General features: G+C 31.2%; 4 protein-coding genes and 1 long non-coding RNA gene across 5 annotated transcripts; all 5 read right to left on the reverse strand.

Annotated features, from left to right (window-relative positions):
- Positions 1-314: 314 nt before the first annotated feature.
- Positions 315-3,862, reverse strand: LOC135127196 (membrane alanyl aminopeptidase-like). The gene is made up of 11 exons (XM_064053579.1): positions 3,158-3,862; positions 2,605-3,103; positions 2,400-2,556; positions 2,274-2,355; positions 2,054-2,225; positions 1,814-2,006; positions 1,433-1,710; positions 1,027-1,385; positions 831-977; positions 700-778; positions 315-652 (listed from the first exon to the last, which is right to left on the reverse strand). Exons 1-11 carry the CDS (start codon positions 3,808-3,810, stop codon positions 422-424), a joined length of 2,850 nt encoding a protein of 949 aa, XP_063909649.1. The 5' UTR covers positions 3,811-3,862; the 3' UTR covers positions 315-421.
- A 7,856-nt stretch (positions 3,863-11,718) lies between these two features.
- LOC135127370 (uncharacterized) lies at positions 11,719-14,338 on the reverse strand. The gene is made up of 9 exons (XM_064053816.1): positions 14,280-14,338; positions 13,868-13,900; positions 13,578-13,818; positions 13,392-13,525; positions 13,063-13,347; positions 12,871-12,911; positions 12,317-12,696; positions 12,134-12,267; positions 11,719-12,082 (listed from the first exon to the last, which is right to left on the reverse strand). The coding sequence occupies exons 1-9, from the start codon at positions 14,311-14,313 to the stop codon at positions 11,787-11,789; spliced, it is 1,578 nt and encodes a 525-aa protein (XP_063909886.1). The 5' UTR covers positions 14,314-14,338; the 3' UTR covers positions 11,719-11,786.
- A 2,071-nt stretch (positions 14,339-16,409) lies between these two features.
- On the reverse strand, positions 16,410-17,113 carry LOC135126559 (uncharacterized). Its single transcript, XR_010280062.1, has 2 exons — positions 16,491-17,113; positions 16,410-16,444 (listed from the first exon to the last, which is right to left on the reverse strand). It is a non-coding gene; the product is annotated as an uncharacterized LOC135126559 (long non-coding RNA).
- Positions 17,114-21,082: 3,969 nt separating this feature from the next.
- Positions 21,083-22,393, reverse strand: LOC135127371 (circadian clock-controlled protein daywake-like). Its single transcript, XM_064053817.1, has 4 exons — positions 22,288-22,393; positions 21,607-21,853; positions 21,428-21,561; positions 21,083-21,378 (listed from the first exon to the last, which is right to left on the reverse strand). The coding sequence occupies exons 1-4, from the start codon at positions 22,391-22,393 to the stop codon at positions 21,083-21,085; spliced, it is 783 nt and encodes a 260-aa protein (XP_063909887.1).
- A 77-nt stretch (positions 22,394-22,470) lies between these two features.
- Positions 22,471-23,356, reverse strand: LOC135127372 (circadian clock-controlled protein daywake-like). Its single transcript, XM_064053818.1, has 4 exons — positions 23,293-23,356; positions 22,997-23,243; positions 22,816-22,949; positions 22,471-22,766 (listed from the first exon to the last, which is right to left on the reverse strand). Exons 1-4 carry the CDS (start codon positions 23,354-23,356, stop codon positions 22,471-22,473), a joined length of 741 nt encoding a protein of 246 aa, XP_063909888.1.
- Positions 23,357-25,671: the final 2,315 nt, after the last annotated feature.

The following is a 25,671-nucleotide window of genomic DNA, read 5'->3' on the forward strand; positions in this document are numbered from 1 at the left end:
AATCATACAATAAAGTGAATTCTTTATAGTTTTGATTTTCGAAGATTTGTATTTAAAAAATTCCGTAAATACGTTTGAGATTATTTCAATGAAACTCGAATTAAAGAAATATTTCACGAGTATTCTAATGTGAGAATAGGCAAAGTCAATATCCTGTGTTCAGAGAAAACTTGATGACGATATAGTTGCAACGTTTTTTGACGATTAGATGGCTTATGAAACATAAATCAATTGTCTCATAAATTTCAAGTTGAACATCCGGATTACTTAAAATTTTCTAATTAAATATATTTGATTAGATTAAAAGTATCTCAATTTTATCATCCATTTATTTAATAACTGATAATGGTACTTAAATAATTACATATTATATAGTCAAAATAAATTACAAAAATGTGCAATAAATTAAAACATTGTCATTCTAAAATAAAAACTGGTAGCAAAGTACCAACAGAGTGGACACAACTGTCGTCATTCCAATCGTCAATGAAGTACTTGCATCTGGAGCGGGAGTGACACTAGGAGTGAAGTGAAGACTTAGTTCTCCCTCGAATCTTTCAATCCATGCAAGATTAGTACGAGCACCGTTGAGTGAGCTAGTTAGAGAAGAAGTGGCACCTCCTAAGTCGGTTTCGTTAATGAACTGTTCTAACTATAAAGAAAAGTTTATTTATCTGAAAAAAAAAGCCAAGTACTCACCTTATCAGCTTGTTCTTTGGTAGTAAATCTACTCGCGACACCACTGAAGAAAGACGCCAGAGAGCTTGCCGAACCGAAACTACAACAGAAAGATAATACATTACAGGAAATAATAAATAGCCGAAAAGTACTAGGCATTAATGTCGTTGTAGTTTTCCATCAGGAAGTCAAGCGTTATATCAATTCCTTCTGGATTGTTGCTATAGGCTGCTGAAAATACAGAACTTGCATCTTGCATTCGAATTCCAGAATTCGGGTCTATAGCTTTTCGCATGTACCTGTAAAACAGTGTCAATCATTTACACTACAACCTTCTTAAACCAGTACTCTTTCAAAATAGCCTCGTCCTTAGTACAACCCAATGCCGACAAAATCGTCACCTCCTCTGACGACAGTTTGGTACTTTGAAACTCCGACCACAAGAAGTTCCAGTCGTTTTGAATATCGGTACTATGCCGCAAGCCGTTGCAGTAGATCACCGATCTCATATTTTTATCCGGTTTTATTCCAGTTTGTCTGTAGTCACTGAATGCCGCCACAGCGTTATCAACACAATCCTGCAAACCCAACCTACACGCCCACGGTACTACCAAAACTTTTTTTAAAGTGTAAATGTGGTTAAAGTCTTTTGCTTCGTTAAACGGTACTGAATTATATAAAAGATTTGCCAAATCTAGAATGTAGTCCTAAAACATTTCAATTAGTTTGAAGTAAAGCAAGTACGGACGAGTACCGAAAGCGTCCTCCTTAGTTCCTGGTTACCCGTTCTTGCTATCATCGTCGAGAAAGCGCTGAAAGCCGAGTACCACGAGTAGTACGAAGTATCGTGTTTCAAAAATTGATAAAGATTGAGAAGTTCGCTGAAAGTTTTATAACCGTAGCGTGTAAAGGTGAAAAAGTCGTCTACGATTTGGGCTCGATTTAGTTCGTGGATTCCATCGAAGCCGGGTTTGTTCAAAGCTGTTTTTATCTTGGTCCATAGGTTTGCGTCGTAGTCGACTCTGTAATAAGCTAGGCGAAGGATTAGTTTTATTGGTACTTAAATGTGTATTGTGATAATAGTACTAATTATCAAAGTCGTTAAAGCCGATGATAGATGAAGTGCAAGTCATACCTGTCTGTTGATTATTGAGGATTACCCAGTCACTTTCGTTTCGGAGTATTCTAGTGTTCAAAGTACCCAATGGTAAAATCCAGAAGCTTGCAAGAGTATTTTGGAATTTGTTGGTATCGGACTGGGTGGTGTAACTCAGCGGTATATACCATTGTTCATCTGCGCCGGGTTCTCCGCTGGACAAAAATCTTCTCTAAAATTTTATAGTTTAGCCAAGGTTTGGTCTTTGTAAATAGGTACCTGTGTGATTTTGACGTTAAGCCCGTCGGCAGAAACATTTAGCAGAGGATATCCTGCTTTATTTACCCAATCCCTCATAAGAGTGATTATTGTATGACTTGTCGGCAAATTTGTAGGTGCATAGTCGTTGAAAGCGTTCCACAGATCATCAGGTTGCGTATTTTTGAACTGACTGTAGTACCAAGAGTTAGTACGAATTTAAAAGTCCACATTAACTTACTGTTGTGTCAAATATTTATTGATGCCTAGTTTGAAGTTCTCACGACCCATGAACGACCTCACCATCCGGAAAATGCTCCCACCTGAAATTTATCAATAATTGTTGATCAAATCGGCCAATTCTCACCTTTATTGTACGAAATCGAACTAAAGCGCCCTGAAATTTCTCCCGGAGAAGACGCAGGTGAAGACAAGGGAGCAGAATATGGTGAGGCATCACTCACAAGAACTGGTTGTAGTTGCTCAATTACGAATTGCTTATCAGTTTCCAAACTAGGATCAACCTAGAAGAAATTTTTACAATTTTGGAAAAACCCCAACAGCGATATTACGTCATGTACGGCGAAATACTCAAAGTAGGTGGCAAAACCTTCATTAAGGAAGGTGTTGGACCACCAGTCGCACGTCACCAAGTCACCAAACCAGAAATGGGCAAGTTCGTGAGCTTCTATGGTGAGTACGTTCTGTAAATTACGGTTTGAGGAGTGCACCGGATCCCAAAGGAGATATCTTTCTCTGTAGGTAATTATTCCCCAATTCTCCATAGCACCAGCCGAAAAATCCGGGATTGCAAACTGATGAATCTTTGGAATTTTGTGCGAATTGTATTTAATTCCTGTGAAATCTTCCAAAGCCCAGGTTAAATTTGGACCGTATTCGTTTGCAAGAGCTCTGGTAGCAGCAGCTTCGTTTCTGGAGCAAACCGAGTGTTGTATCCCACTTTCTATATCTGCACCGTCGGTACAAGTAAAATCTGACACCACGAAGGCTATCAAGTACGTAGACATTTTGGGAGTTGTGGCAAAAGTGGTAATGGCAAAGGTACTATCTCTGGAATAAATGTTCAGAAAATAAACTTTACCCTATTTGAATGTCGGTACTTACGTGGAGTCTATTACGCGAGTTTCTTTTGAATTCCCAATAGCGCTGTATTCCTGAGGGTGTCTTATACTTATATCAAACTCAGCTTTAAACGATGGCTCGTCAAAGCATGGAAAAACCTTCCTTGCATGTACTGGCTGGAACTGCGTAGTACCCAAATACCTAACATCTCCATTAGCATCAATATACTGACTTCTATAAAACCCATGCATTCCATCAACTCGCAGTATTCCAGTATACGTAAACTGAAGATAGTAGTCACTTGCGCCCGGCAGTGGCGTAGGTGTTGTCAGTACCAAAATATCAGTAACACTATCACTCTCATAATTCTCGTTCTCCAAAGAGATTTGAATACCATCACTGGTTTGTAGTACTACTTCAGAAATCGTCAACCCGTTTGCGTGTAACACAATCTGGTTGGTGTTTTTCAAGTTAGTGAACCTGATACTGGAAACTCCTTCGAATATGGTCGTGTCGAAGACATCATGGTCCATATTAAGTCGGATGGTATAGAGAGAAACGTCCACAGAACCTTCGGGTAGTCGGTAGTCTGTGTTTCTAGACGCATTTGAATGGATGTATTCTGGTGGTGCTGGGTCGATGGGTGAACAAGCGACCATAGAGAAAAATAATAAGTAGGAGATTTTTAAAATCATGGTGTTGAAAGTGCTTGTGTTACACTCTAGGTGGTAAAAACTGGTGCGTTTGGCAGTGTCGTCGCTTTATTCTTTGTGCTATCTTATCGTGGAAACGGTATTAGTGGCAAAGTAAATGAATTTATTGCTAGTGGTTTATCTTAAGGTTGTTGCTTAGTGGTAATTGGTGTAATCAGGTTTGACAATTTAGATGGACTTAGAGAATTAGTAGTTGTAATTGAAGAGTATGACTTTGTTTTATAAAACAACGCCTACCGCTGAATGTCTAGTAAAAAATGTTATTAATTTTTCATCAATTCAGTCAAAAGACCAGAACTTCAAAGTTTGAAATAATCTATTATTATGTTTTGAGTAAATAAAAGGCAATCTTTGTTGGCTTAGACGCACTATAATGAAGAGTGATGTAATGGAGGTATGAACTGATGTGAAGCAATTTTATTACTTTTTTTTTTATTTGGTGAGGATTTTTACCTGAATAACACATAAACAGATATCGATAATGTGACGATATTAATGGCTTAATTAATCAAATTAGCAAAAAATATTAATAAGCCGCTTACGCTCATAAAATAATATTAGCATTGATAAATAGACTAAAATAACTAAATAAAAACAAAATATTAAATATGGAACGAAATAAGGAAGGCTTATGTTTTATAAATATTTTTATTTACGGAGTGTAAGCTAAGAAAGTATGTAATCGAGTCCATCGCGACTGCTACTTTTATTTTGTCTCGACGTTTCATGACTCCTAGAATACGAAAAAATAGGTCGCGGTTGCCGTCTGTCTGTCTGTTTGTCTGTCTGTCTGTCTGTCTGTATGTCGTATGTGTCGATTTTTATTAAACTGATCCGAAGTTACAGGACCGCTTGTTGTCAAATTTTGTATGTACGTTAGGAATATCAAGTAGATGGCAAAACGTTAACCAAAATTTGTCTGATCATCCCCACCAAAAAATGAAATAACGTCATTTTCAAATTATACAACAGTAAATGTTATTTAAATTTTATAAAATAACGTATCAATCCATCTGTGGTTTATAAATCGGTGTCGAGTTTTTACAGTCAGGCATCCAGATTTTTGGAAAACAAAATCAAAATTGTATAACAACATTTTACAATTAAACAAAATTGAATAACAATTTTTCGATTTTTCGGCTTTTCGATTTTTCAATTTCTAGCTTTTCTGTTTTTCGATTGTTCGATTTTTCGATATTTTAGTTTTACTATTTTTCGTTTTTCCGATTCTTCAATTTTTAGATTTTTCAATTTTTGGAGTTTCTAAATTTTCGATTTCTCCATTTCCCAATTTCTCTCTTTTTCGATTTTTCGATTTCTCAATTTTTTAATTTTTCAATTTTTCAAATTTTTTTGGATATTTCAATTTTGGGATTTTTCAACATTGCTATTTTTCAATATTTCGATTTTTCGATTTTTTTGATTTTTTGCTTTTTCGATTTTTCAGAACTTTCGATTTTTTAAATTTTACAATTTTTGAGTTTTCAATTTTTTGATTTGTTGATGTTTTGATTTTTCGATTTTTCAATTTTTAAGTTTTATAGTTCATTGTTTTTTTATTTATCAATTTTTCGATTTTTAAATTTTTGATTTTTAGGTTTGTGAATATTTCGATTCTTTAGATTTACGATTATTCAATTTCTCTATTCCTCTATGAAGATTTCGATATTTTCGAATTAACGGTTTTTGAACGTTTAATAAATGTTTCAATTTTGAATTTTTCGATTATGGGTTATTTGGATTTCAAAAGTGTTCGATTTTTCGACTTCTCAACTTCTCGATTTTTCGATCTTTCAATGTTTCGATTTTTCAGTGTGTCAATTTTTCAGGTTCAATTTTTTGCTTTCTCGGTTTTCCGATTTTGCGACTTTACGATTTTTCTATTTCCTAATTTTTAGATTTTTTAATTTCTCGACATTTCAGTGTTGAGATTTTTCAAGTTTTCGAATTTAAAGTCTCCCGATGCTTCAATTTTTAGATTTTTTTCGACTTCTGGAATTTTTGATTTCTCGAACTTTTGATGTTTCGATTTCTAGATGTTTCAGTTTTTTAATTTCGATTTCTCGGTTTCTCTATTTCTTGATTTCTCGGTTTTTCAATTTTCCGAATTTTTCAATTGCACTATTTTTTAATGTTTCGATTTCCCGATTAAAAGTTTTTAACATGTATTTCATTTTTCCGTGCTTCAATTTTTCCGATTTGACGGTTTTTCTAGTTTTCAATTTCTCAATTTTCCAGTGTTTCGATTTTCCGGTTTTTCGACATTTTAGTTTTTCGATTTACAATTTTTGGATTTGTCAATTTTTCGATTTTTAGACTTTTTGATTTTTTGATTTCTCGCTCTTTCAGTTTCAGATTTTCAATTTCGCTTTCTCGATTTCTGGGTTTTTCGATTTTTTGATTTTTAGATTTTGCAATTTTTTTGATTTTTCAATTTTTCGACATTTTCGTGTTGAGATTTTTGAATTTCCCGATTTTTAGGTTTTTCGGTTCTTCAATTTTTTGATTTTTTAAATTTTACTATTTTTTAATGGTTTGATTTCGCGATTTATTTTTTTTAATATGCATTTTAATTTTTCGTCTTTTAATTTTTTCGATTTGACGGTTTTTCAAGTTTTCAAATTCTCAGTTTTTCAAAATTTCATTTTTGGAAATTTTTCGATTTTTCGATATTTTCGTTTTTATATCTATTAAATTTTTGATTTTTTGATATGTCAATTGCCCGATTTTTCGATTTTTCGACTTAACGGATTTCAAATTTTTGGTTATTCAATTTTCAAGTTTTCAATTTTTAATATTTCAATTTTTCTATTTTAAAAATTTTTTGGATTTTTAAAATTTTAAAATTTTCGAGTTTTCAATTTTTCGGTTTGTTGATGTTTTGATTTCCCGATTTTTCATACTTTCGATTCTTCAATTTCCCGATATATTAATTTTTTAAGTTTTAAAGTTATAGATATTACGATTTCTGGATTTTTAGGTTTTTCATTCATTCATTGATTTTTCTATTTTTCAATTTTTCGATTTTTAAAATTTTTGATTTTTCAATTTTTAGGATTATACCTAAATTTTCCGATTCTTTAGTTTTTCGATTTTCAATTTTACGATTCCTCTATCGAAATTGCGATAGTTCGATTTTTCAATTTTTCGATTTTGGGCTATTTCTATTTTGGGCACATTGGATTTCTCAGGATTTCGATTTTGCGATTCTTTTCTCGATTTCTCGATTTTTTGATGTTCCGATTTCTCAATGTGTCAGTTTTTCAGTTTCGATTTCTCGTTTTCTCGGTTTTCCGATTTTGCGATTTTTGATTTTTATATTGTCCATTTTTTTTTTTTTAATTTTTCGCCATTTCATTTTCAGGATTTTCCAATGTTTCGATTTTTCAATTTTTCAAAATTTCAGTGTTGGGAATTTTCAATTTTTCTATATTTTCGTTTTCCGATTTATTAAATTTTTGATTTTTTGATGTTTCAATTTTTTAGGATTTTACCTAAATTTTTCAATTCTTTAGTTTTTCGTTTCCTCAATTATTCAAGATTTCGATAGTTCGATTTTTCAATTTTTCAAGTAATCGGCTTTTGAAAGTTTAAATGTTTCAGTTTTGAATTTTCTGATTTTGGGCTATCTCTATTTTGGCCTCTTTTTTATATCTTCCAATTTTTCAATTATTCGACATTTCAGTTTTGAGATTTTTCAATTTCGCGATGTTTAAGTCTTCCGATTTTTCAATTTTTCCAAGTTTTTAATTTCACTATTTTTTAATGTTTCGATTTCCCGATTAAAAGTTTTTAATACGCATTTTATTTTTCCGTTTTTAAATTTTTTCGATTTGGCGATTATTCTAGTTTTCAATTTATCAATTTTCTAGCGTTTCAATTTTTCAGTTTTTCGACATTACAGTTTTTGGATCGTCAATTTTTCGATTTTTCGACTTTTTGATTTTTTGATTTCTCGATCTCTTGGTGTTTCGATTTCTCGATGTTTCAGTTTTTCAATTTCGCTTTCTCGATTTCTGGGTTTTTCGATTTTTTGATTTTTAGATTTTGCATTTTTTTTATTTTTCAATTTTTCGATATTGCAGTGTTGAGATTTTTGAATTTCTCGATTTTTAAGTTTTCCGATTCTTCAATTTTTTGATTTTTTAAATTTTACTATTTTTTATTGGTTTGATTCCCCGATTAATTTTTTTAATATGCATTTCAACTTTTCGTCTTTTTATTTTTTAGATCTGACGGTCTTTCAAGTTTTCAATTTCTCAGTTTTGCAAAATTTTATTTTTGGTAATTTTTCGATTTTTCGATATTTTCGTTTTTCTATTTATTAAATTTTTGATTTTTTGATGTGTTAATTGCTCGATCTTTCGATTTTTTGACATTTCGGATTTCAAATTCTTGGTTATTCAATTTTCAAGTTTTCAATTTTTAATATTTTAATTTTTCGATTTTAAAAATTTTTTGGATCTTATAAATTTTAAAATTTTCGAGTTTTCAATTTTTCGATTCGTTGATGTTTTGATTTCCCGATTTTTCATACTTTCGATTCTTCAATTTTCCGATATATTAATTTTTTAAGTTTTAAAGTTATAGATTTCTGGATTTTTAGGATTTTTAGGTTTTTCATTCATTCATTGATTTTTCTATTTTTCAATTTTTCGATTTTCAAAATTTTTGATTTTTCAATTTTTCAAAATTTTATTTTTGGTAATTTTTCGATTTTTCGATATTTTCGTTCTTCTATTTATTAAATTTTTGATTTTTTGATGTGTCAATTGCTTGATCTTTCGATTTTAAAAATTTTTCGGATCTTTTAAATTTTAAAATTTTCGAGTTTTCAATTTTTCGATTTGTTGATGTTTTGATTTCCCGATTTTTCAAACTTTCGATTCTTCAATTTCCCGATATATTAATTTTTTGAGTTTTTAAATTATAGATATTATGATTTCTGGATTTTTAGGTTTTTCATTCATTCACTGATTTTTAAAATTTTTGATTTTTCAATTTTTAAATTTTTAGGATTGTACCTAGATTTTTCGATTCCTCTATCAAAATTTCCGTAGTTCGATTTTTCAATTTTTCAAATTATCGCTTTTTGAAAGTTTCAATTTTGAATTTTTCGATTTTGGGCTATTTCTATTTTGGGCTCATTGGATTTCTCAGGATTTCGATTTTTCGACTTACAATTCTTCAATTTTACTTCTCGATTTCTCGATTTTTTGATGTTCCGATTTCTCAATGTGTTAATTTTTCAGTTTTGATTTCTCGATTTCTCTGTTTTCGGATTTTGCGATTTTCGATTTTTATATTTTCCAATTTTTCAATTTTTTAAAATTTTTCGCCATTTCAGTTTCAAAATTTCATTTTTGGAAATTTTCAAGTTTTCTATTTTTTCGTTTATTGATTTATTAAATTTTTGATTTTTTGATGTTTCAATTGCTCCATTTTTCGGTTTTTCGACTTTTCAGGTTTCGATTTTTGGGTTTCCAATTTTTAAATTTTCAATTTTTAATACTTAAATTTTTCGATATTAAAATTTTTCAGTTTTTCGATTTAAAAAATTTTTTTTCACTAGCAGCCTGGACGCATGCAAATGTCGACTCATTTAGTGGTAGCAAATTCAACTTTTGCTACCACGGGTTCAAAAAGAAAAATTGAGGTTATGTACCCAATGTTTGATGTGATTATTTCTTAAAAAATGAATAAATGTGTGCTACAAACATTACTTGAATATACGCATGGTAGTTGGTAGACGGTAGAAGATAAAATGATTAACTCAGCGACAAGTATAAACGGTTTTCTTTGTGTTGAAGATTTAGATTAAATTTGATTAGAAATCAAAACAAAATCATGTTGCGTCAAAAAATTGAACGTTTATTCTTCAGTTTATTGTCTTATGGTTTCTACTAGTGAAAAAAATAGTATATTAACCACGGTTGCAAAGCCACTTCTAGACCTCGCACTTAGAACCCTCGACGCTGCGCGTCTCGGGTTCTAATTTGCGCTCGGTCTAGAATGCTTGGCTCTGCAACCTTGGCTAATAATATACTATTTGGATCTTTTAAATTTAAAAATTTTTGATTTCCCGATTTTTCAAACTTTCGATGCTTCAATTTCCCCATATATTAATTTTTTGAGTTTTTAAATTATAGATATTACGATTTCTGAATTTATAGGTTTTTCGTTCATTCATTGATTTTTCAATTTTTCAATTTTTAGATTTTTAGAATTTTTGATTTTTCAATTGTTCAATTTTTAGGATTACTACTAAATTTTTCGATTCTTTAGTTTTTTGTTTTTTCAATTTGTGATTTCGACGGTTCGATTTCAAAATTTTTCAAATTATCGATTTTTGAAAGTTTAAATGTTTCAATTTTGAATTTTTCGATTTTGGGCTAGTTTTATTTTGGGTTCTCTGGATTTCTCAGGTTTTGGATTTTTCGACTTCACGACTTCTCGATGTCTCGATTTTTTAATGTTTCGATTTCACAGTGTCAGTTTTTAAGTTTCGATTTCCCGATTTTTCGGTTTTCCGATTTTTCGGTTTTTTGATTTTGCGACTTCTCGATTTTTCTATTTTCCAATTCTTCGATTTTTGGATTCTCAATCTTTTTGTGTTTCGATTTCTCGATGTATTAGTTTTTCAATTTTGATTTCTCGATTTCTCTGTTTTGCGATTTTTCTATTTTCCAATTATTTGATTTTTCGACATTTCACTGTTGAGATTTTTCAATTTCTGGATTTTTTGATCTTCCGATTCTTCAAAATTTTACATTTTTTTTCGATTTCCCTATTTCTTTATTTTTAATATGTATTTGGCGGTTTTTCAATTTTTTTATTTTTTGATGTTTCAATTGCACGTTCTTTCGATTTTATGTTTTTCAATTTTTCATATTTTAATTTTTCGATTTATTGATATTCCGATATTTTAGTTTTTCGAATTTTCGTCAAGTATTTTTCACATTATTATCTGCTGTCAAAATGATTTTTATATTTCGTTAAAATTTACTACCTAACTTTTTTCAAGTACTATAATAAATCAAGTAAAATGTTATCTAGTTACTAAATTTTTTTCCCATAGTTGGTGTTCCTGTTAATACCTTAAAAAGTGTTACTATCATCGGGCTAAACTTAGGCTGCTGACAGTTGCATCTGCAGTTTTTTTTCTTTTTCAAAAAACACATTTAATGAAGACACTAGCAGATCCATAAACCACAAGTACAGGAATATGTTTATGTTACAAAATTGAAATAGCATTGACGTCATCAAAGCGTCAGTGGGGATAATTCTTGCAAAAATTTCTCTAAATATTCACTTTCTATTAATTGTACCACGCTGGTTAAAAATAATTTTCACAATTATATCTACAACAATTAACCATCACTTAATCTAAGTGGTGCAGATGGCCCTGAAAGTTTTAATCTTGCGATTAAAGCGATTTGGAACATCATTATCAGTTTCCCAATCTTAATACCTTACATAAAATTTGATGACACTGACATTCCTTTTCAGTAATCAATATTTATGCAACAGTTTGGATATAAATAATAATAAATTCTAATAAATTAATATTTAATACTTAAGTTTTGATAATATTAGCATATTTGCAATTTTTCTATCACTAACTAGTTAGATTTTCAGAGGAGTATAACTTCTATTTTAGTTTTTTTTTTTTGTCTGCGATGATAAATAATATCTCTCAGTAGCCATAAATGGTGTTAATCTGTTAAGATCGAGAGGTACTTAAAGTTTGAAAGCTTTGTCTGTGTATTGACGTCTTTGATAGATATGTTGCATGGATTTCGAATTAAATGATTGTGATGAAACACGGTTTGGAACAAAAGCTGCTTACATAACACACTTGCGTTTATAATCTTTACAGAAATAGAACACTTGTTGAAATCTACATCTTCTTTATTGTGTTATTGAAAGAAAATTTTACAACTATTCAAAGATCGAATTTAGGGTTCACCAAACAGTTCGGATGCAGTAACTTTAGATAACAAACTACTGAAGACACTCTCGGCTACTTTAGCGCCTGCTTCTTCATAACCGCTCTTAACATCGTTAAAAACGTCCCTCCAGTTCTCGTTTATTACATTGTTGACGTTGTCACTTAAAGCTTTATCTCCGTCAAATAAATTGTCAAAATTAATATGAAAGTTTTCCATTTTTGTGTACATCATTTCAGTGTTGACCACTTTATAGTGGTTGTTTTTTTCTTCTAGATGATAAGTTATTGCTACTAAAGTGTTTTCTAAAAACGAAGGCTTAAAATTCGGCTACAGTACTACAACGTGGTACTTACTGTTGGCCATGCTTCCAGTACCATGTCCTTTGATCGGCAGAACTAAAATCTTACCATCAACATCATAGTCAAAAGTAAAGCTCAACTCTGGGTAATAGATTTCCAAGTTGAGAATGTTTGTATCAAAATCCATTCTAAAACACAATAGTGGTTATTGGAGCCACCACAAAAAAAACGAATTACTTTGCTTTGAGTGACGAGAATTCAGTAAGCTTGTTTGCTTTGACGTTTTTGAAATTTTGACTAAAGTGGACGGCGGTAGTACCAGCAGCGATATTCACTTGTGGTAAAGTCAGGGGTTCAAAATTTGGCAAACCCACTTCAGGATGAGGTTGTTTAAGTTGACGGAAAGTTACAGCCACAGCATTCGACAAACAGTCATTGAAATCCGCCTGCTTTCGGTTGCATTTTGGGAAAGACGATGCTGGAAAATTTTGTTCAGCGAGGTTTTTTAAAAAGTACTTACTAGTACGAAGTGGAGTCGACAAGCAGGAGCCGATGAAGAGTACGACCAAGATCGGTACCATGTTTGAACTTCGTAGCAAACAGAGAATAGTACTTTGCTATAACTTTTTCTTTTATATATAACGTCTTTCAGATAATTATAAGTCTACAAGATTCTGAATAAGTATAATTTTGATACGACTCGATCGATTAAATAACTACGGTTTTACGTAAAATATAACAAAACAGGTTGTCATAAATTATATTTGCTGTTTTATGTGGTATTCGTTTACGCACAGACATTTTTTCCTATTAACAACTTGTTTATCCACTGCTGGAAGAAGGAAAACCTTGGTGAAGTTCTTACAAAAAACTGATGACGTAGTTCAAATAAACCAACACTTAACATGCTACAACTCAGTTTATTTTTATTGTTAGAGTGAAAATATAACAGAGTATTTATTTATTCTTAGGTTATGGTTCACCAAAAATCTCTGATATAGTAACTTGGGCAAGCAAATTATTGAAGATACTGTGGAACACTGCAGCACCTGCATCTTCATAACCACCCTTCACATCAACCAAAACATCTTTCCAGTTTTCATTGATCACGTTATTAACATTGTCACCCAAGACTTTGTCCCCATTAAACAAATTGTCAAAATGGATAGTAAAATGCCCGATTTTGTCATAAATGGCTTTAGTTTGAACCACTTTATAATGATTGTTGCTTTCTTCCAAGTTAAACGTCAGTTTTAGTAAAATTTGTTCTAAAAAGTGAACTTAAAATTGGTACTTTTTCGGTGTTCCTTACCGGTGTGCATCAATCCAGGGCCTTTTCCTGTGATCGGCAGCATTAGGATTTTGCCATCAATGTCATATTCAAAATCAAAGTTTATTTCTGGGTATTCCGCTTCTATGTATAGAACCTTTTTGTCAAAATTCATCCTAAAACAATACCTTGGTGGTTTTAGCGTTCTAAAGTAACAAAACAGTTTACTTGGCTTTTAATGACGTGAAGTCTGTGAGTTTGGTAATTTTGATGTTTTTGAAATTTTGGGTGAACTGGACGGCTGAAGTACCAGCACCTATAGTAACTTCGGGGATAACCAGAGGGTTAAGACTGGGAATACCCACTTTGGGATAGGCTTGTTTCAGTTGAGAAATAGTGTCTGCCACCGCCTTCGAGAAACAGTCGTCAAAATCTGCTTGTTTTCGGTTGCATTTTGGGAAAGATGGTGCTGGAAAATAATGTTTAGAGAAATATTTTTAAAGAGTACTTACTAGTACGAAGTGGGTTTGAAACACAGGAGGCGATGAAGACTAGAAACAAGAACACTGGTAAGTTAGCCATTGTGGTTAGCAGCACATAGAGAATGTGGATTCCCTACAAATTCTACTACTTATATATTTAAGGGTAATTACAAAAAGTGGCTCGTTTGCTAAGAAAGAAAAAATTGATACTGCTCGGTTAATTAAAAATGCAACTTCAAAAAAGTGGAAAAGGTGGTTTTACTACAGCAATAACTCCTAAATTACTCATTTTAGTAATTATGAAAACGATTTGCATGTATTTACGTTAGAAAAATTACAGAAATGTGCAAGTTTTTGTGAAAATGTCTAGACATAATATTGTACGAAAATATAGGTTTCCATTTTAGTACATATGACTTATAAGATTTTCACAAAGTTGATGATGTACTTAGTATTATTAAAAAATACATCATGCTTTTCATCTTACACTTAATTGAACCAGATATCTCAAAAAAAGTATGATTCAATCTACCTTATCGCTTATCTCCAAAAACCTTGATACAACTTTACTGACTTTATCGATACGATGTAATAAAATTAACACAATTGTTTCTATCGAATAGTTGATGACATCATTAAGGTGCGATATTTCTTTGTTCTAATAGTATTTGTTTATTTAGGGTTCGTCGAATTTGCTGGAAATTTTGGGGTTTTGGGAACGCTGTGGTTCCAATCAGTGTTCCATTGTATGCAAGATGTGATCAAAATTAGTGTTAGGCACTTTACGCGATTTTTTAAAAGAGGCGACATCTCTCGTTGGATGTTAAAAGCACGATTTGAAAGTGGTATCGGTGTTTTGCTTAGTCGCCACTAGGTTGTGTTGATTGTTCTGGGTGTTATTTAATTCTTAAATCATTGGCTTTTTGCAACTTTAACAACATTAATCGTTGCCTGAGGACTTGTTTGATCTACAGACCAGAGCGCGCTCAGGCCATTGTCGACTCTAATAAGCGTTCAGAAGCGATTTGGTTGGATTGAACTGTAATTTCTACGGGAAATAGTTATTTGGTATTTGTATGACTTTTTAAATGTTTTTTGTGACAATTTTTGTGGTTATTTGCGATACTTTGTATGGTATTAACACTGAGAAAAAAAATGAAAAACTAAAATTCAAAAGATCGAGAAAAAAAAATTGAGACCTCGAAATAGGTTAAAATCGGAAAATCTAAAAGCAGAAAAATAAAAAAACGAAAAATGGAAAAACTGAAAAACCGAAATAGGCCAAAATAAAAAATCGAAAAGTTGTGAATTGAAAAATTCATAAAACGAGAAACTGAACAATCAAAATATTGAAACATCCAAATCTCGATAAATCGGGAAATTAAATCTTTGACAGATTGAAAAATTTTAAAAATGAAAAGTAAAAAAATCGAAAATTTGAAACAACGGAAAATTGAAAACAGAAAATCTGAAACCGGAAAGTCGAAAAATCGAAAAAGTAAAAAAATCGACACCTCAAAAATTCAGAAGTCGAAAATCGAAAAGTCAAAGAATCGAAATATTGAAAAATCTCAAAACTGAAATATCGAAAAACTGAAAACTGAAAGAAAACTGAAAGATCCCAAAACTGGAATATCCAAAAACTGAGAATTTAAAAATATTGAAAAGCTGAGAAATCAAAAAAGTGAAATCGAAACCTAAAAAAACGAAAAATTGAAAAAATCATAAACCTGACAAACCAAAAAATTGAAGAAAGAATTGAACAACAGGAAAATCGAAATAGTTGAAAGTCAAGAAATGGAAAAATCAAAACGTCGATTCATTGAAAAATCGAAAAACTGAGAATTTAGAAAAATGAAAAATTGAAAGATTGAAAAACCGAAACATTTAAAAATCGTAAAATTAAAACAAAAATTGAAAAAAAACGTAAAACTGAAATATCAAAAAATTGAGAAATCGAGAAATTGAAAGAATTGTAGAACAGGAAAATCGAAACAGTTGAAAGTCAAGAAATGGGAAAATTAAAACATCGATTAATTCAAAAATAATAATAATAATAATAATAATTTATTGTACTCAACAGAGATTAATCTCCAATTACAGAATACAAAACAAAAGTAAATAGTAGTCTATCTTACAAATAAATAATTAAATACAACGTATGCCTGCAAAATATATCTAAACATCAAGAAAAAAAAAAAAAAAATAGAACAGTAAGGATAGCTCATTATAAAAAAGAGTAGAACAAAATTCTGACGCTCTGTAATTATGTGTTATGCTGTAAATGTATGGATTTCGATTGAAAAAACTTCCTTACCGCTACACCCTTGGGCCAAAAAGATGCAGCCAGAATATCATTTTGATATACAAAATCGATAGTAAGTTTGAAAGAACTATATAACTCAGGAAATTTAGAGTCCAATTTAATAAGCTTAAAGTCAGGAAGACGTTTATTTTTCAGCACTTCTTCATGGGATTTTAACTTAAATTTGATATAATCAGTAATCTTGTTCACATCAACATTAGGGTTTACTCTTGTAATATGTATATGACTGCTTTTTTTTCTGGTGACAGCTACGAAATCATGATCACTCGATGACAAATCTGACGAACCTGAACTAGAAGCTATATCTGCTGAGCCAATAATTAACTTACTTACTTTCGGCCGACGTTTTAAAGTATCACCTGTTACCTCCTTCTCAGAAGGATTTTTACCATTGTCTGAAGAATTATTTAGATCAACTTCATTACATGAATTCGTATTAGGATAAATAATAGTGTTCCGTATTTCAGGTTCACTTTTGTTTACCACTTTTCTTGCTTCCACACCACTCACGTTTTTATTCATAATCTTACTCGAAAAAGCGTCCATTGATGATAAACTACAATCAGTGGAGCCTCCCAAGTTGTTCGAACTTTTTATCAAAATGTCTATCATCTCACTTTGCGTTTTTACACGATCCCTTAGCTCCTTTATAATTTCGTCTTTTTGTTTAATAATATAATTGAAAACAGCAATATCAACCTTTTTCTCAGGTCCACTCATTTGTTCCATTGCTTCAAAAAACTCAGAATCTTCGCACACAACAGGAGGCATTTTCACTTTATCACAGCAAACTAAAGACTTACTGTCCAAAATTTTTACATAAGATACACCCTTGGCACAACTAAGGTGGTACACATTATCACACGATATACATTTTAATGCACTGACAACTTTTGATTTACATTTTCTGCAGATTTGTGCAGACGTACCGGACTGACTACTACTATTGGCATCCATCTTGGCTCTTTCCCAAGTAAGTAATTTCTTCTAAATTCTCGAAAAACTGAGAATTTAGAAAAATGAAAAATTGAAAGATTGAAAAATCGAAACATTTAAAAATCGTAAAATTGAAACAAAAATTGAAAAAAAACCGTAAAACTGAAATATCAAAAAATTGAGAAATTGAGAAATTGAAAAACTGAGAGATTGATTGTAAAATCGAAAAATTGAATGATAAATAATCTGAAAAATCCCAAAAATAATTTCGAAAAATTAAAAAAATGAAAGAAAAACTTAAGAATGGATAAACTGACAAATTTCAAAACTGAAATATCCAAAAACTGAGAAATTAAGACATTGAAAAAATTGAGAAATTAAAGAGTCAATAAAGTGCAGTCGAAAAATCAAAACTTCGAAAAAACGAAAAATTGAAAAATCACAAACCCAAAAAATTGAAAAATTGAAGAATTGAAGAAATGAGAAATCTCAAAACTGAAATATCGAAAAACTGAAAAATGAAAGAAAACAGAAAAATCCCAAAACTCGAATATCCAAAAACTGCGAATCTAAAAAAATTGAAAAGCTGAGAAATCAAACAAGTGAAGTCGAAAAATCGAAACCTAAAAAAACGAAAAACTGAAAAATCATAAACTTGAAAAACCGAAAAATTGAAGAACAGGAAAATCGAAACAGTTGAAAAGCAAGAAATGGGAAACTCAAAAAACATCGATTCATTGAAAAACCGAAAAACTGAGAATTTAAAAAGTGAAAAATTGAAAGATTGAAAAATCGAAATATTTAAAAATCGTAAAATTGAAAACAAAAATTGAAAAAACGCAAAACTAAAACGAAATATCGAAAAACTCAAAAATGAAAGAAAGCTGAGAAATCCCAAAACTGAAATATCCAAAAACTAAGAATCTAAAAAACTGAAAAGCTGAGGAATAAAAAATCAGAAAGGTGAAATCGAAAAATGAAAATCTAAAAAAAAAAAATCGAAAAATTGAAAAATCAAAAAGCTGCAAAATCCGAAGACTGAAGAACTGAAAAACAGGAAAATCGAAACAGTCGAAACTCAAGAAATGGGAAAATCAAAATATCGATTCATTGAAAAATCGAAAAACTGAGAATTTAGAAAAGTGAAAAATTGAACTATGAATTTAAAAATCGTAAAATTTAAAAGAAAAGTTGAAAAAACGTAAAACTGAAACATCGGAAAATTGAGAAATCAAGAAATTGAAAAATTGCGAGATTGTAAAATCGAAAAATTGAATGATAAAATATTAATCTGAAAAATCCCAAACATGAAATTTCGAAAAATTAAAAAATTAAAGAAAACTCGAAGAATGGATGAATTGAAAAATTTCAAAACTGAATTATCCAAAAACTGAGAAGTTAACAAATTGAAAAACTGAGAAATCAAAAAGTCAAAAAAGTGAAATCGAAAATCGAAACCTTGAAAAATCGAAAAACTGAAAAATTAAAAACCTAATAAATTGAAAAATTGAAGTATTGAGAGTTTATAAAAGTCAAATTTGAAAAATTGGAAAAACGTAAAATTGGAAAAATAACAAATTGAAAATCGTAAAATTGAGAAATTGAGAAACTGAAAAATCCCAAGATTGAAATATCCAAAAACAGAAATTAAAAAATTGATAAATTTAGAAATTGAAAAAGCAAAAAAGTGAAGTCGAAAAATTAAAACCTTAAAAAAGGAAAAATTGAAGAATCGAAGAACTGGAAAATCGAAACAGTCGAAAGTCAAGAAATGGGAAAATCAAAACATCGATTAATTGAAAAATTGAAAAACTGAGAATTTATAAAATTCAAAAATTGAAAAATCGAAATATTTGAAGAGAAAAATGAACAAACGTAAAACTGTAATTGAGAAACCGAAAAATTGAAAATCGAGGAATTGAAAAATTGTAAAATCGAAAAGTTGAATAATAAATAATTTGAAAAGTTGAAGAACTATGTAATAAATCAAAAACCTTGAAGAATTGAATAATTGAAGAAATGAAAAATCGAAAAACTGAGAGTTTTTAAAAGTCAAATTTGTAAAATTGCAAAAACCAAATATTGAAAAATCGTAAAATTGAAGAGGAAAAAAATTGAAAAAACCTAAAATTGTAACATCGGAAAATTGAGAAATCGAAAAATTGAAAATCGAGAAATTGAAAAATTGTAAAATCGAAACATTGAATAATAAATAATCTGGAAAATCCCAAAACTAAAATTTCAAAAAATTGAAAGATGAAAGAAAAAAATGAACGGATAAACTGAAAAATCTCAAAACTGAAACATCCAAAAACTGAGAAATTAAAAAATTGAAAAATTGAGAAGTCGAATAGTCAAAAAAGTGAAGTCAAAAAATCAAAACCATAGAAATTAAAAAATTGAAAAATTGAGAAATCAAAAAGTCAAAAAATCAAAACCTTAAAAAATTTAAAAATCAAAAACCTTGAAGAATTGAAGAATTGAAAAATTGAAAAGTTGAGAGTTTATAAAAGTCAAATTTGAAAAATTACAAAAATCAAATTTGTATTTAAAAGTGGTAAAATTGAAGAGGAGAAAAATTGGAAATTGGCATCATATTGTTATGTATGTACTATGTATATGTGACGATGATTAGACAAATTTTGCTTAGCGTTTTACCATCTAGACCATATTCCTAAAAAACGTATAAAATTTGACACGTACAGATGGAAGGAAACGGAAGACCTATTTTAACAAACTCTAGGGTTCAGAAGTATCGAAAAAATATTAAAGTAAACAATAGTAAACACACTTTCCTTATTACTAATTTGAGAGGCGTATCATTGCTCCTTCGAATCTATATTCTATAGAATCAGAACATACAAGTTACAACATGTTAAAAAAAAGGTGTTATAGTATACGTTTATTTCCACTAATAGCTGTACCAGCGGCCCAGTACTTTCGGAGAATCTGGGACGGCAGACAGACGGACAGACAGACGGAAACGGGAGACCTATTTCTTCGTCCTCTAGGGGTCATTATAGGTCGAGAAAATGCAAAAGTAGAGAGTCGGCCGACGGACTCGATTACAATACTTCCTTTGCTTACGCTCGGGAAGTAAAAAGTATGTACATAAGTTCTAGAAGTGCCATACTTGGAGAATATCGAAGTTATTAATAATAATTGTTATTCTACGAAAATGACGTAGGTTTGCGATGATTTGTTTGGTTGCTTCCATCAACATCGTAATAATGTCACCTTAAAATTTTGCTTAGTAAACGCCATTTGTATTAAAAAAAATATATACTCTCATATTTGTGCTTTATGAATCCGCTTAGTTTTTGTTCATTATTATTATACATTACAATTCTTCTTCTTTAGCCAAATAGTACGTAGCCACGTACTTCTGACTCAAAGACCCGTGCACAAACGTTCTTCTTTGCACATGAAAGGTCCGGGGTTCGATCCTCGGCGGCGTTTTCAATTTTTTTATTGATCAAATCAAGAATAGTACACTCTTTTTTTAAATTATTAGTATTATATTTTCCAAAGAGAAAACTCACTAGAAACCAGTCATATCCTTGCGTTTTATCAATACATTGTTAACCTAGTATCCCGTTCCCATCTTATAAACAAATTAACAGAGTATGTTTTCGTAACATATTGAGTTCTAATCAAATGTAGTGGCGGATTATGGGTTTTATTAAAGTTCTAATTTTTGTTACATTGAGTGTCAAAAATTAAAACTCTATAAGATGGTTATTTACGTTTTTGTCAGTTTAGTACTAAAGTAATCGTACTTCTAATTTAGGAAATTCTCCAGTTTCTCTACGACTGAGTAGTTCACACAATGGAAAACTGTGGACATATTTTGCTTTCATAATATTTATAACATAACAGTCAAAAAAAAAGATAGAAAAAAATAAAATCGTCTTGTTACAGCATTTGTTTATTACCAGTTGTCACTAAATTTTACAACAAACTTTTTCTAATAAGCACAAATGAAAACGCTACGGCTCACCGAAAAGTTCCCTCGCAGGTACTTTTTCGAGAAATTTGGAGAAGATTCCTGTGAAAGTTTTGGCATTTATTTTTTCGTACTTGTCTTGCATTTCTTCAAATATGCCTTTCCAGTTCTCGTTCATTGCGGCATTGACTTTATCACCTAACTCCTTGTTTCCGTCAAACAAATTCTCAAAATTAAACCACACATTTTCCATTTTTTTAAAAGCGAAATTGCCGTTAGCCACTTTATAATAGTTGTTTTCTTCTTTTAAAGTAAAAGTTAGTTCTATGGCAAAATTTTCTAAAATAACAATTTTTAATACTCGTGTAAGTGTTAGTACGATACGTACTAAGATGTATTTGGCCAGGACCTTGTCCTTTTATGGGTATTGTTAAGATTTTACCGTCGATTTCGTAGTCAAAATTAAATATTATTGTTGGGTATTCGATTTCCAGAGTCAAGACGTTTGTGTCAAAGTCCATACTACAGAACTCCTTTAAGACATAGTTAAAATCAAGACAAAGTTACCTCGCTTTAAGTGATGAAAATTCTGTGAATTTCTTAACGCTTGTGTGTTTGAAGACATGTGTGAACTGAACGACAGAAGTCCCTTTACCCACTCGTACCAATCCCACCGGATAAACAAAAGGATCTAAACTGGGCAAGTCCACTTCTGGGTGTGCTTTATTGAGTTGGTGAAAAGCGTCCTGAACGGCGTTCGTTAAGCACTTGTTAAAATCTGCTTCTTTCCTGTTGCATTTTTTGAAAGTGGACGCTAAAACATGTAATTTACAATTATAGAAAGGTTTTATGCCATGGTAGTACGTAGTGGCACCGAAAAACACGAACTGGAAAACAGTACGACTAAAATCAGTGACTTGTTAATCATTGTGAATGGTACTGCTGAAGACTCGGTTTTAACAAAATTGTCTTCTTTTATAGGTGCGAATATAATTTTTTACGTATGTATACGTCAGTGAATAACCAATTGCACGACGTGAATTTATGACTATTTATTAAGTACTATTATTATTTAGCATGCAATTGTCACATAAAATTTAAATTAAAATAAAAATGATGGAAGAACTTTTCGTTCGCAACGAATGTCAATTTTGCGATACTTTACGACACCAAAGGTAAATCTTTCAAACTGGAAGAAAAAAAAGAGATTTACTAGTTTATCACTTACTATAAATCTAATTCGTTTACCCTTAATTGGTATTATTAATTGTTTTCTATAAATGATGCAATCAAACTCTAAACGAAATCCCGGATGGTGCACATCCCTTTGTAGTACCTTGATACCCAGGTCCATATTCAATTATTTATTGGTACCACCTGGTACTTAATTTACAACAAACTTTTTCTAATAATAAGCACAAATGGATATTGTTACGGATCGCCGAAAAGCTCCGATGCAGAAACTTTATCCAGAAACTTACTAAAGGTACTTGTAAGAATTTCGGAATTTAATTTTTGATAACCATCTTTCAGATCTTGAAATTTGCCTTTCCAGTTTTCGTTCAGTACCACGTTTATTTTATCACCTAACTCCTTGTTTCCGTCAAACAAATTCTCAAGGTTAATCCTCATAGCCTCCAATTTTTTGAAAACCATAGTACTGTTAACCACTTTATAATATTTGTTTTTTTCTTCTAAAGTAAATATTACTTCGAATGACATATTTTCTAAAATTAAAATCTTAACGTCACTGGTACGCTCTAACACGATACGTACCGGCTTGAAGACTACCAGGACCATGTCCTCTAATGGGCATTACCAAAATCTTACCGTCAATCTCGTAGTCAAACTCAAATTTTACTACTGGGTATTCTACATCTAGACGTAAAACGTTCGTGTTGAAATCCATGCTATAAGAAATCTGTTGAGATGACATCAAACCAAAAGATAAAATTACCTGGCATTTAGGGCTGAAAATTCTGCAAATTTGTCAATCTTCACATTTCTAATAACTTGACTGAAGTGAACTACGGAAGTGCCAGCACCAATTCGTATCGTGGTTATTGGAGAAACGAAAGGATTTAAGCTGGGTAAACCCACTTCTGGGTGCGGTTTATCAAGCTGGTGAAGAGCGTCTTGAACCGCAGTCGTTAAACATTTGTTGAAATCTGCTTCTTTTCTGTTGCATTTTTTGAAAGTGGACGCTAAAGAATGAAATTTACAATTACATAAAGGTTGATACTTTGATAATACGTAGTGGAACTGAAAAACAAGAAGTGGTAAAGAGTACGACTAAAATCACTGATGTGTTGATCATTGTGAATGGTACTGGTGACGACTCAGTTGCAATATTGTATATTTTCTTCTTTTATACAAGCGATTTACGTTGTTTACTGATATAATTTTTCCACTAATAAAATGTAGGTAAACAAGTATTTAACATCGTGATTAAATGCAATGTTATCACCGTTAAAAAAAAATGCAAATTAGATGGAAGCTGAAATAGTGTGTTTGACTTCAGATTAAGAATGTCAAAAATATTCCGTGTATGCTTTTGAGACCAACTATAAATTTGCGAAATCTGTTGTATATAAAACTTTTTTCAAAAATTAAACGCCAAATCCTGGTTAAAAGCATCACCTTTGCAACGAACAAAGATCAAATACAAATTAGATAAGGCAGTTCAGGTTTAAAATTTTTATTTGAAAAACTGGTTGGATTTTTGAAGGCAAATAAAACCCTGGTGTTACAACATTGTTTATTTCCACTATCAGTTTTTTGATTTTACAAGAAACCACCACCAATAAGCAAAATCCAAAATCTTATGGGTCACCAAAAAGTTCCGCCGCAGATACTTTATCTAAAACATTACTAAACATGCCTCCGAAAACTTCGGCGTTTATTTTTTGATAACCGTCTTTCAGATCTTGAAACATGCCTTTCCAGTTCTCGTTCATCACGACATTTATTCGATCACTTAACTCCTTGTTTCCGTCAAACAAATTCTCAAGATTAATCATCACACCCCCCATTTTTTTAAAAGTCATAGTACTGTTGACCAGTTTATAATATTTGTTTTTTTCTTCTAGAGTAAATGTTACCACCATTGAGGCATTTTCTAAAATTATTAAAATTTTAGTTCCGGTGGTCAGCTATAGCTCGATACGTACTGAGATGTATTTGGCCAGAACCTTGTCCTTTTATGGGCATTACCAAGACCTTACCGTCGACTTCGTAGTCAAAATCAAATTTCACTATAGGGTAGTCTATATCCAGACGGAGCACGTTTGTGTTAAAGTCCATGCTAGAAAAATTGTTACCATTACGTTACAAAATAAGGCAAAATTACCTCGCATTTAGTGACGAAAAGTCTGCAAGTTTGTCAATTTTCACGTTTTTGACAATGTGGGTGAAGTGAACGACGGAAGTTCCAGCACCAAATCGTATCGTGCCTACTGGAACAATAAAATGTTTTAAGTTGGGCAAACCCACTTCTGGGTAGGGTTTATCGAGTTGGTGGAAAGCGTCTTGAACGGCAGTTGTTAAGCACTGGTTGAAATCTGCTTGTTTTCGGTTGCATTTTTTGAAAGTAGACGCTAAAAAATAATATTTATGATTACAGAAACGTTTGATAGCGCGATAATACGTAGTGGAACCGAAAAACAAGAAGCGGTGAAGAGTACCACTAAAACCACTATTCTGTTGATCATTGTGAATAGTACTAGTTGATTATTTTTTTCTTTTATATATGCGTATAGTTGCTCATTACTGTAGTTATATTAATAAGATGCAAACAACAAGTACACGACATCTTGTTTGTAATAAACTATTAAATGCTATTATGCAGTGTGTAATCGGTGAATTTAATTACACTTGTACCTTTACATTTAATACTTTGTCCATAAAATTTTCCACTCTTAAATACTTCTTGATCTTTTGTATCTATTTCTTCGTTTTCCATTTTCTAGATCTTTTACGTTTTTAATTTTTGTATTTGTTTCACTTAATTTTTTAATTTACTTTATTTGATAAACTGTCTGTGTGAAATATTTGTTGAAAATGGTTGGATTTTTGATGGAAATGATAAAAAAATAAGAGTGAGAGAAGTTATTTGAGGTAGTACCTGGCAGCACGCGAGAAAGAAATCCGAAATTAATTATGTAGACAATGAACTGTCCGAAGCGGCAAATATGTCGACTTCTTGATTTAGAAGGGTGGTACTTCAAGCAATAACCGTAGCGATGTAGTACTTTTCTGATTCTCTCAATCCTTCAGATCCTTCCAGCATATGCTCTATTGTTTCTCCCACTCTCCAACATATCTTACACCTTCTGTCAATTTCATCCATCCAAAAATTATTCTCTTTCTCTTCATTTTCACACCTAAATCTCGCCATCATTCTTTTCTCCTTTATACTCTCTCTCTCTCTGTGTACTTTGGTACTTCATTCTTTACAAATTTTCTATACTCTGCATTATATCTAGACGCCGATATTCTCGACCTGGGTTCTTGCTTATCTATATCCTTATCTCTTACACTCAGTTCTTCTTTCATACTCCTTCCCATTTCTCTCATTCTCTCTATTTCTTCACATGCATATCCCTTTCCTTCATAATACTTGTCTCTTTCGTT

Source organism: Zophobas morio, unplaced genomic scaffold, assembly GCF_036711695.1.
Source record: "Zophobas morio isolate AGI-343-1 ecotype UQ-CSIRO unplaced genomic scaffold, CSIRO_AGI_Zmor_V1 ptg000011l, whole genome shotgun sequence".
Taxonomy (NCBI): domain Eukaryota; kingdom Metazoa; phylum Arthropoda; class Insecta; order Coleoptera; family Tenebrionidae; genus Zophobas; species Zophobas morio.